The sequence below is a fragment of the Ipomoea nil genome, unplaced genomic scaffold, assembly GCF_001879475.1.
Source record: "Ipomoea nil cultivar Tokyo-kokei standard unplaced genomic scaffold, Asagao_1.1 scaffold2942, whole genome shotgun sequence".
NCBI lineage: Eukaryota > Viridiplantae > Streptophyta > Magnoliopsida > Solanales > Convolvulaceae > Ipomoea > Ipomoea nil.
The window spans coordinates 2,267,383-2,279,767 of record NW_017619370.1 but is presented as its reverse complement, the minus strand read 5'-3'; the positions used below and the strand labels follow the sequence as shown (position 1 = coordinate 2,279,767).

General features: G+C 38.5%; 1 protein-coding gene across 1 annotated transcript; it reads right to left on the bottom strand.

The window, feature by feature from the left end:
- Positions 1-4,657: 4,657 nt before the first annotated feature.
- On the bottom strand, positions 4,658-10,134 carry LOC109162516 (subtilisin-like protease SBT5.6). Its single transcript, XM_019311228.1, has 9 exons — positions 10,036-10,134; positions 9,598-9,790; positions 9,034-9,213; positions 8,781-8,892; positions 7,686-8,250; positions 7,042-7,139; positions 6,557-6,899; positions 6,247-6,460; positions 4,658-5,293 (listed from the first exon to the last, which is right to left on the bottom strand). Exons 1-9 carry the CDS (start codon positions 10,108-10,110, stop codon positions 4,770-4,772), a joined length of 2,304 nt encoding a protein of 767 aa, XP_019166773.1. The 5' UTR covers positions 10,111-10,134; the 3' UTR covers positions 4,658-4,769.
- Positions 10,135-12,385: the final 2,251 nt, after the last annotated feature.

Here is a 12,385-nt window from a genome sequence, read left to right as displayed (position 1 = left end):
CATTTCAGGCAACTCAATGAGCCTAAGTTTGAGTAGCTCATCAAACATGGGAGATACATCGGAATCCATGAAAGGATAAGTCTTCTCCTGCCTTTCTTCAATTGTCGGCCTTCTACCACCCCTTGACGGGCCAGAAAATGATCTTGACCTAGGCCTTTCAGTTGCCTTAGTGAAAACTGTCATAGGAGTAGCCTTCACATTCATCACTTCTTTCTTTTCCTGCTTTGGAAAAGGTTTGTTCCACTTTTTAACTTCTTGTTTTCCAGGTGCATTGGAGGAGCTAGGCAAGTTCAATATGTTGTGCCCTCCGCTGGCTTCGATGCTCAATTCCATGTCGTGAGCACGACTGGATAACTCTTCGAAGGACTTTGGCTTAATCCCTTGTAGGATATAGGAGAGTTCAAAGTGCATTCCTTGGATGCACATCTCAATTGCAGAACTTTGGGATATTCTTTCTTTGCAATTCAGGCATAGTTCCCTCCACCTTTCGATATATGTACCGACGCGTTCACCCTTCCATTGGCGAGTAGTGGTGAGTTCCAAGAAGCTGACCGTTCTCCTTGTGCTATAGAAACGAGTTAAGAACTCACGTTCCATATCATGCCAGCTATCAATGCAGCCGGGCGCAAGGTCAGTGTACCAATCAAACGCAGTTCCCTTTAATGAACGGACAAACTACTTTACCAACAGATCGCATAAGTCCCTGCATCATTGCATATCTCCACAAAGTGGGCAATGTGCTGTCGGGGATTTCCTTTGCCATCGAATTGCTGGAACTTAGGAGGTTGATAGCCGTAGGGCATTTTCAACTCCTCAATTCTTTGTGTGTAGGGCTTAGCATAGGAATATGAAGGTTGGCCTTCATCCAACTTGCCTTTGATGGCCCCCATTATGTAATCCTTCAACTGATCCACTGGTATCATGCCTTCGGTAACTGGAATAGTTTTCTCAGTTGCAGGTAAGTGGGAAGCAGCTTCTCCTACTACATGGCTAACATGAGGTGGTGGTGATTGCTGACCAACCTCTTCTTGCCCTTCTGGTTGCTTTCCTGGAGCACGGCTTCCTTGCTCCTCCATGATGCTTCCTACCCTATTATCGAGGGTGTTAAGCCGTTTCTCTTGATTTTGGAGAGTGACAGCCATTCCTTCCAGAGACTTAGCAATTCTAGCTAATTGCTCCTCCACAGACTCTGTGTTTGTCGCCATGGCCGGCATGACGTTGTAGACATGCGACCACTCAGGTGCAGCCTTCCATAATGGATGTGGCGGAGTTATGGGGGAAGTGCTCCCGCTACTAGCGTTCCCTTGCATAGAAGTTGGACTACCACCATCGGTAGCTCCCTTGGGAGAGGGTGGACTTCCAGCAAAAGCAATTGCCTTTGAGGCAGCAGGGGCCTTGTCGAGCCTTCGAACCACACGTCGTGCCATGGACTGAGGTTCAGGCACTTGGACCCCCAAATCCTTTGCGCGGTTCCTTGTCAGCGGACCTTGCGTTTTCTGGGTTGTGCTAGGGCTAGCTACAGGCGTAGACTTGGACTTGGTAGCTTGGGCATAGGTCCTCCTGAACATGGGATTGTTCGATGCCATTTGATGCGCAGGTAGAGGTATAGTAGTAGAGAGATGAGAGGCAGAGCGGTCCCACTGGGCGTGCCAAAACATGTAAACGCGAAAAAACTTGAATTGTATATATTCAAAATTCAAAGTATCGGTTACAAGTAGTATGTATCAATCAAGAAGGGGTACAATCTCTGTATATAAGAAGTCCTCTGATTATCTACTAGAAGTATGCATATTAGAACTGTGCTGAATTTGGAATATGCCGAAATGGAAGTGTGCCGAATTCGGAATATGCTGAACTTGAAGTATGCCAAGTTCGGGAGTATAGCCGAATTGGAAGTATGTCGAGTTCCTTGTTGGAAGTGTGCTGAGTTCAGAGTATGCTGAACTGGAAGTATGCCAAGTTCGGGAGTATGCCGAACTGGAGGTATGCCGAGTTCGGGAGTATGCCGAACTGGAGTAGTTCCTTGTTGAAGGGCCTCCGGAGTTAGTAGCTTGTTCCTCAATGAAGGGCTAATATGCAGCTTGATCTTCAAAGAAGAGCTTCCGGTGTTCAAGTGGCGTGTTCTTCAGCGCGGTATACGCGGTACAACCGCGGGCGTGTTCCAGACGATATCCTGGTGAGATTTCGGCAGAGCTTCGATATGCAGATTTCCAGAGCTCCAGTTCTTGAAAATGAAACCACTATTTATAGTGGTGAGATTGAGGGAAAATCTCCAACCAACTCTTAATTCCTTATTTAATTTAATTATTTTAATTAAATTAAGAAATGTATCGGGACACCATTGCGTCCAGGTTCATCATTTCATTAAATTTTCAAATAATATCAAATATTCAAATTCCTCAAAATTATATAATCCACATATAATTTTAGTGGACCAAGACCAAGTCAAACCCGCTAATTAGGCAACCCAATTCATCCAAGCAGCCTTGTCCAACTCGATTAAATATTTCATCATCTCGGGCCGAACAATCCAACATCCAATTACATTTAATTAAGTAATTAAACTAATTAGTTATTCAATGGGACATCTAATTAACCCAATTAAATAAATATTAGTCCAATTAGCCTAATTAAAATAATTAATTTAACAATCAATTATCCACCACGGTCCAACAATATTATTTAAATTTTTCAATGCTTACAATGATGAAGAACGGTCCAACAAGGATTAATTGACTTCATGCGACTATCTATCTGAAATCTGAGACAGAACATATGTAGCTATTTAATATACACTCTACAGCCAACAAATAGAATATAGAAGAAGTGCAATTGTAAATGCCTATCATCACCACTTCACTTCACTTCGCACACACAAAGTGTTATATTGTGTAAACATATACTGAACAAGTTGTGCCATGCATGCATATTGACATATTGTTAAGTTGCTCTATCAGTCAAACAATATACAAGTTTGTTTTTATATTTCTATCTTCTTTTTTCTTTTCTTTTTTTCTTTATCATATGATCACAATTTAATTTGCTTCATGTGTTGTAGATACTTACCTATAAAAGAGTACATGTGCCTTTGCCATAGGGAAATAGCTAAGAGTACGTACAGTTTATGACCTAGAGCAGCATTTTTTTTTAATATTTGGAGTTGGATATGTGGGATCCACTCCCGATTTGGGTCAGGTCAATGTGGATTCAGGTTTTTCGTAGTGAAATGAATAAATTGATATATTGTACCGCTAAAAATGAATCATGAGTGAATGAGAAATTGATTATTAAAGTAGACCTATTTGAATTGGAAAATGAATTAGGTTTGTACTAGTATATATACTGTTGGAAAAACAGCATTAAAATGTCATTTTAATTGGCTATTTTGTGGTACAATTATCAGTGGGGTCCACCTCCGATTTGGGTCGGGTCAAAGTGGATTCGGGTTCTTCGTAGTGAGACGAAGAGATTGATATATTGTACGCTCAAAACGGATAATGGGTGGATGAAATATTGATTCTCAAAGTAGACCCATTAAGTAGGAAAAATGAAGGGAAAAAGTGAAGCTTTTGTCCCACATTGGTTTGGGAAGAGGATTTTCCCCACTATTTATACAAGAGCACTTTTGATGTTTCTATGAATTGTATAGCATAGAGGCTCTCTCTTGTGTGCAGGGGGTGCAAATCAAATTATTCGTGTACGTTGGCACGGGTGTGAATACCATGTGCAGACTTTGTTAATTTCATTAATTGTATATTTGAAGGTTATAATATGATTTTTAAATTGGATTTAATGCTATTGTTGAATGCTATTTACACCTCAATCTCCTATATAAGTTTGTAGTTTGAAGGTTATAATCTGATTTTTAAATTGGATTTAATGCTATTGTTGAATGCTATTTACACCTCAATCTCCTATATAAGTTTGTAGTTGGAACAACAAATTTACACAAGAACATGTGAAGCACAACAAGAACACAAAACAAAGGAATTGTTTACAGCAAATTTACACAAGAACATGTGAAGCACAACAAGAACACAAAACAAAGGAATTGTTTTCTTCTCTTCAAAACTCTGCTCCTACTCCTTTCTTTGCCTAACTGTGTTCAAGGCTTTGCTCTAGTTCGTCGGGTTCGTTCGTTTTGGTGCTCAAACGTCGAATCGTAGCATTTTTTATCCTGGGAAGCCCAGGCCACAACGCTCCTAGCACTTTTGGGAGGTGACAAATAAGGTTTTAAGGAGAGAGTGATCGTTCAACTTGTGCTAAAAACCCTACACCAAACACAAGCCACTCTTCGTTCTTCTCCGGTTTTGGAATTATGCTTCTAAGCAAAAATCCTTGTACTACACTTCGTTTTCTTTTGGTTGGAATTATAATATGAGGATTATAAATTTCCATTTTGGTTGATATACATATATCTTTTTCGTAGATATAGATGTATATAACCGTGGGGATCTGATTTATATATATTTGTGTGTATATATATATTTCGAATATATATCCAATAATATTTTGTATATTTTCGTGTGTATATATAAATATTATTTTGCGATATTAAACTGACTTTGGTTCATTATCACTTACATATACAAGTCCCTTTCTAAAGGAGGTTGAATTACATAATATAAAAACTCTCTTTCGGGCGTAAATCAAAGTACAATTTCTCATTATCATTAACCATTATTCCTGACTAATAATCCATAAAAGTACAATATGCTCTTATTATTACCATTCATTTCTTTACTAAGTCGAATTAATAATGTATCACCTTATGCCGATGATACTGCAATTGGACTAGTCACAACATGATCCCCATCCGTCCATGAGTACCAACCAAAGGCAAACTCATTTCTCTTCCTATTAACACCGTTAGTTCTAATTGTTACATTGAAGCTTTGCTTTTCTCCCTCCCGATTAAACCTTAAGGTCATTGGAGAAATAGCAACAGCATATCCTGACGGCGGTGTTACTGTGACAATGTATGTTGAGTTGCCTTTTTCGACATTAGTGACTGTTCTTGTAACTGTCGTGGATCCTCGGAGGTTGGCTATTGATAATGATGGACAGTTAAAATTACTTGCAGATGGTGTGTGTTTGGGACACTTGAAAGAAGAATCAAGAGTGACTCCTCTGTTGCAAAGGAAGAGAAGATAGTCATTATAAGTTGCGTCATAGACTAGTCCAGGATCCATGGCTTTTGATGGTAAAATATGCCCTGCACCGTATTCAAATGGCGTGGCAAAATATCCTGTTGAGTTCACTATTGGTGCCCCCACCACATTATTAGTAGTCGCTAGGAAAAAAAAAAAAAAAACAATAGTCAGTACTAAAAAGCTCTTGCCATTTTTATAAATTATCAAAATAGTGAAAATGAACACTAAAGAAGATTATACAGTTTAAGAGTTATAACTTAGCACTGAGTTGTTATTCTATGCACCCGTGCCCACCTTGTGCGGTGAACCTTGGTCCTAAACGACGTATAAATTGTGTAATTTTAGTATTCGAATTGTGAACTTTTAAAATATAAATTTTATTTCCAAGTCAAAACACATCACAACTTTAGAAGGGATTTGTGACTAAAATATAGGGTCATCAAATCTTAATTTGTTAATATATTCTGCGATTTTAGTATTTAGAATGAACTTGTTAATATAAAACAAGGTAATTAATTACACATATGTTAACATTGTGTATTTGTAGTATACAAATTGTGAATTTTTAAAAAGTAAATTGCGAACATTTAGTAGGTAAATTGTGAACATTTGGACACGAGTCCACCTTAAAAGGTGGACCCGGATCTACATAATAATTTGCAAGTGAATTCCATTTTTGGTCCTACTGTTATAGGGGCTTTTCCAATTTTAGTCAACCATAATTATTTTTGTCACATTGCGTCCACTATTATTAAAAGTGTTTCAATTTTAGTCCATTTTTAGATTTTTTGTGGACTAAAATTGGAACACTTTTAATAATAATGGACGCAATGTGACAAAAATAATTATGGTGGACTAAAATTAGAATGACCCTTATAACAGTAGGACCAAAAATGAAATTCACTCATAATTTGCGCTTAGTAATTGTTATACCATGGACCAGGCCAGGATTCATATTGCATTGTGGACCCTAATCCATAAATTATGTGTCTACACATAACATGCATAAAGAAGGGCACCAAACCAAACTGGTTCCAATATATCAATATTTGATTGAATTTTTTGTATGTATTTAATTATTCATATACACTACCTGTGGTCATGAGGGCTGATCTTATGGCTGCACTGCTCCAATCGGGATGAATGGCCTTAAGAAGGGCAGCTACGGCAGAAACGTGGGGACAAGACATTGAAGTTCCGGATATTATGTTGTACTTTGTCACTCGATTATCAAATGCCATATTTGTGGGAGACGACGCCTCGCTCCATGCTGCTAATATGTTAAATCCAGGAGCACTAATGTCCGGCTGGAACCCACAAATTAAAGTAAGTTATTAGCCATAATAATGACTAGATCTAAGCTAAAGTACTGAACAACCAAAGAAACACGATAACTAACATACTTTGAGAATGTTTGGTTCGATGATGTTGGGACCTACGGAGGTGAAAGGAGCCATGACAGGCGCGGGCTTGGTCCCGAGAACAGTTTCCCCCGGGAGAAGAGTTGCCATCGGATTCTCATCGTTACTAATGTATTTGAGGATTGCAATTAAACCGTAACTGAAAACAACAGTTGTGGGATGCAGAAAAGCATTAACTTGTATTTCGTTATATTGACGTCCTAGTATGGTAGCAGCGCCGCCAGCTCTTTGTACCTCTTGCGATGCTGATATCACAGGAGTACTCCGGCAAACCACAATCTTTCCTTTTACGAGGTTTCTTGAAAGGGTACCAGGTATGCATAGCCTGAAATAATATAATGAAGATATATATATATATATCACTGGATACACATATATATATATATATATATATATATATATATATATATATATATATATATATATATATATGCATGCAAAAGAGATTATGCATGGATGCATTTTACCCTGTTGTAGTGCTATTGGTGGTTCCAGGAATTTCTACATTGCCAGCGTAAACTAGTGGAAGCATTTTTCTTGTCATAATAGGAGTGATTGTTTGTCCCTGTTATTCAACAAATACTATATATGTTACAAAACATATCCGGTATAGTAGTATGTAAATAATATATAGTTTGAATTGGATGGGGGCAACTCCCATCCAGAAGTTTTGTCAAGTTGTCACCTATTGACCTTTTTAATTTGAAGCTATATTTGATAGAGATTATTTATTTATTTTAGAGTTTATAATTTATTGTAAGTTACAAATAAATTATAAGCTCTCTTGGGTAAAACATAGAGAACACTTATTTTGAAATGCTACCCTGCCAAAGAAGGGTTTCAAAATAGAGTTGTACTGCATGAACTCTTCATCTCTACTACCTCACTTTTACTCTCTAATGTGGCAAGAAATGATAGAACTTAGGAGTGCAAAGTAGTATTTTCCTTCATTAAGCTTTTAGCTTTAAGCTACCTTATAAAAACTTAGGTATGTCAAAAAGAGCCTGAGCTATGAATTACCAGTTTATCTTCTTTTGGTGGTGGTTGCGGGTTTCCTTCGTCCCAGAAAAATAGTTCAAATTGAAAAGAATAAATATACCACTATATATACCTCAATAATGATGCCGTTTCCTAGCTTTAAAGGTGAGGAAAAAACTCGATCGATACTGCTTGCACCCACCGTGATGATCCAGGGCGCCACATTACCCACCGTGGACGGTGTGGGTCCATCATTTCCGGCACCGCATGACACTACAATATTGCGCTTCACCGCATGTAATGCTCCGATGGCTACACCATCTTCTTTGTAATACCCTCCGGTAGGTATGGAGCCAAGGGAGGTGCTGATTACATGGACGCCATCGGCGATTGCTTGGTCGAATGCGGCAAGAATGTTGTCATCGAGGCACGTCACTTTTTCCAATATGGTTTGGTTGGGAAGCTGCCAGCAGACCTTATAGATGGCGAGGCGCACCAGTGGTGCCCCTCCGGAGGCGGTTCCGCTGCCGAACCCACCGACGGCGGCGGCGTTTGGGACTCTCCGGCCTCCCACGGTGGAAGCCGTGTGAGTTCCGTGGCCGTCAACGTCTCTCGGAGATCTGAAGTCTGTGGTCTGATTGAGACGACCAAAGGTGGCTTCGTAACTCTTCAGATAGTATCGTGCTCCAATTAGTTTCCTATTATTTAATTTAAACAAAAGGATTTATTATTGGTGGAGAATTGAAAGCATAACAAAAATGTAAATAAATTAAGTGTCAATTTGGACATAGGAAAATTAATTTTCAGGAAATGACTCGTTCTCTATAAAATATTTTAATATTTAGTGCAAGGTTAGAAAATTGTGTTTTTTTTTTTAATATATTAGTACGTTCATTTTCTTGAAAATGAATATATTATTTGTAATAATAATAATAATAATAATAATAATAATAATAATAATAATAATAATAATAATAATAGTAGTGGTAGAGTTGTTGTGGTGCGGAGGTGGTGATGGTGTGTTGTTGGGGCGATGGTAATAATAATAATCTTGAAACTAGTTTGAAGAAATATAAGAGAGAAGAGAGAGAATGGAAAACTGACAAAATTAAAAAACAGAAAAACAGTTTTCCATAGTAAACAAATCCAAAAATCTCAAAAATTTCATCCGACTAAAAATTTAAAAAGACATGTTCTATCAAATTAAAAGAAAACTCAGATCTATCACCTGTTGCAATGAGATGAGTTGAAGGCGGCACCTTCTTGACACATTCCTTTCCATGAACGAGGAACTGGCTCCATACCTTCATCACTGAAACTAGGAGACTCAGGCCATACACCTAATACATATCAAGAATATAATTAAAGTGAAAAGTTATATATAATTGTGTCAACCAAAATTAAGTGAAATAGAATGAAGTGAAGTAATATATATATATATATATATATATATAATATAATATAATATATATGCTGCTTACCCGTGTCCATAATACCAACAATTACATCCTTTCCACTATTTGCTTTACGCAACAATTCCTCACTGCCGGTTGGACTACCATTTATTGCTTCAAATAAGTTGACAAAATCCCAAGATCGAGTAGTCTGAGGCTTTACTTTTCTGGGATGGCTATGAAACACCGAAATAACACCTTCCATTTCTGTTATACATCAAATTTCATAAATAATCAACAACAAAACTGGTAGTAGTACGTATATGCATATATGATAAAAAACATAACAGGGTGTTTGGTAAATAGCTATTAGATGATAGCCGTTAGTTAGGTTAATGAGTATGACTAGCTGATTGTAGTTGATTACATGCAAAATAATTTTTTTTAAAAGCTTATCCAAATGCTTTGCGATACTTTTTGAATTTTAGCTTTTGAGGATTAAACTGTTACAAAAAGTTAATTAAACAAATATTTATATTGGTTGTTTAAGCAAGTCAAACAGCTAATATATTATATATAGTAGTCAAATAAATAAAAATTGACTATATGGTAACTATTTTACCAAACAAAGTCAACTTATTGAGACCAGACCTGATATCCTGTCTGCTTCTTCTTGGGTAAGCAAAGCAGAGAAGCCATTGATAACGTTCTTGTAGCTGTGAACTAGAGAGGCTCTAGCTACTTCTTTGGAACCCTTTACAGAGTGGAGAAAGGAGCAATGGTGATCCTCAATTTCTTTGAAAGATTTCCCCCCACTGTGCTCCCCAAGGTATACCACATAAACCTGCACATACATAACAACAAACCAAACACAACTTCATTCACACATAAATATTTACACATTTATTGAGCATGAAAAACAGAACACAAAAACCAGTTTAGTTAGTGTGAGTACTGGCCGTGCACTATCAGAAATTGGATTAATTAGTCTGTTAAAGGTGGCTTCTATAGTTATGATCTTTTCAGATACCTCGTGTAGTGGTCTAACCAAAAAAAAAAAAACAAAAGGTTGCAGATAAAAGATGAAACCTTTGTCTCTGCTGCGAGGACATTAAGAATGAGAAGAAACAGAAGAATGCTGAAAGAATAACTCTTCATTTTCATCCTTCACTAGATTCGTTCAATACATGCAATGCAATTTGGTACATACCCTCTTTGATCTGCGCCATCTATTTATAAGCAAAGATGATATTACGAGTTTAAACAACGGGCCGGATTGTTTACCAAGTTATTCCACACGGAGAAAAGAAATTTAGTAACACTGAATTTAGGACCTTTTCAAATAAATTTAACTGTTATTTAATTTATTTTAAAAAAAAAAGAAAATAGAGAGATAGATAGAAGGGCTAGTCTCCACCGATTACATAAAAGAAACAACCGTACGTTATACCAACCGCATATGCAGGGGCGGACCAGAGTGGGGGCAGCTGCCCCCACTCCCCCATCGCACCCCTTTATATATATGTATGTATATGTGTATATATATATATATCTATAGCATGAAATATTATAATAAGGGTCAAATAGGCTATCAAACTGCACATAATAATGCAATTAGGCCAACTGAACCTAAAACATCAATAATTGGGTCTCTAAACTAATCAACTTCAAACAATTCTTCTAATTGGAAGGTTTCCAACAGGTCAACAGGTTATCCTCCCAAATTAATTATTTTTAGAGTAAATACCCAAAATGGTCCCTCGACTATTGCTAAATTCACAAATTGGTCCTCAACTTTCAATTTCACCCAATTAAGTCCTTAACTTTGTAATTTTAACACAATTTGGTCCTCTGTCTATTTGACCGTTTGTTGACTGTGATTTTTGAGGATATATATGTAATTTCATGGTCCATCGTCGGTTTTTTAAGGTTCCGATTGCATTTTCAAACCGCACCATTACATTTGAATCCACTGTCGAAAATAATCTACCAAACCCGGTCACCTTCTTCATCCTCCCTTTGGATTCAATGTAGTTGAATTCGTACCAGAGTGAAGAAGACGACGTGTTTCCGAACCGGTGCAACGTCATCCTGGAGGCCTCCACGTGCTCCGACGAGAGCTGAAGGTTCTTCTGGAGATCGTCGATCACGGTCAACAAACGGTCAATTAGATGGAGGACCAAATCGTGTCAAAATTGCAAAGTTAAGGACTTAATTGGGTGAAATTGAAAGTTGAGGACCAATTTGTGAATTTAGCTATAGTCGAAGGACCATTTTGGGTATTTACTCTTATTTTTAAATAAAGTTTAAAATTAATTATTTAAATTAAAAAAAAAAAACGGCCGGAGACGAAGAAACCTTCTTCGTCTCCGGCCAGTTTCTTCGTCTCCGGCCGTGGAGATGAAGAGTTTTTTCGTCTTCGGCCGGATTTTTTTTTTTTAATTTAAATAATTAATTTTGAAATTTTATTTTTTTAAAAATAATTAATTTAGGAGGATGACCTGTTGACCTTTTGGAAACCTTCAAATTGAAAGGATTGTGTGGCCTAATTGCATTATTATGTGCAGTTCAATGGCCTATTTGACCTTTATTCCTAAAATCTATATTTATGTTGACAATATTAACAGCACGTTTGGTTCACAGAATGAATTTTGAGGTAATAGGAATGCTATTCCATAAGGAATGGAATAGGCAAGGAATAGAATAAGAATTGTATTCTATTGTTTGGTTCGCGAAAGGAATAGACTTTAGGAATTATATTACACTGTTTGGTTGATTTAAGTAATAGAAATGAAATATGTTTTAAAAGACATAAATACCCTTATAAAAATATGTGATGGTGGCGGTGGTGGTGGTGGTGGTGGTGGCGGCGGTGGTGCTGGGGTGGTAGCGGTGGCAGTGGTGGGGGCGACGGTGGTGGTGGTGACGGTGACGGTTGTGGCAGTGGTGGTTGTGGCGGCGACGGTTGTGGCGGTGGTGTTGCTGGGTGATATGGTTCTGGTGGCGGTGGTGGTGGTGGTGGCGGCGGCGGCGGCGATGGTGGTGGTGGCGGTGGTGGTGGTGGCGGCGGCGGCGGCGATGGTGGTGGTTCTGGGGTGGTAGTGGTGGTGGTGGTGGTGGTGGCAGTGGTGGGGGCGGCGGTGGTGGTGGGAGCGGCAACGGTTGTGGCGATGGTGGTGGTGGTGGTGGTGGTGGTTCTGGGGTGGTAGTGGTGGTGGTGGCGGTGGCAGTGGTGGGGGCAGCGGTGGTGGTGGGGGCGGGGGTGGTGGTGGGGGCGGCGATAGTGGTGGTGGTGGTGGCGGCGGCGATGGTGGTGGTGGTGGTGGTGGCGGCGGCGGCGGTGATGGTGGTGGTGGCGGCGACGGTGGTGAAATAGGATAAATTTATATATAGAATAAAAAAATTAGGTTAAAGTAAGGGGTAAAAAAGAAAATAGATT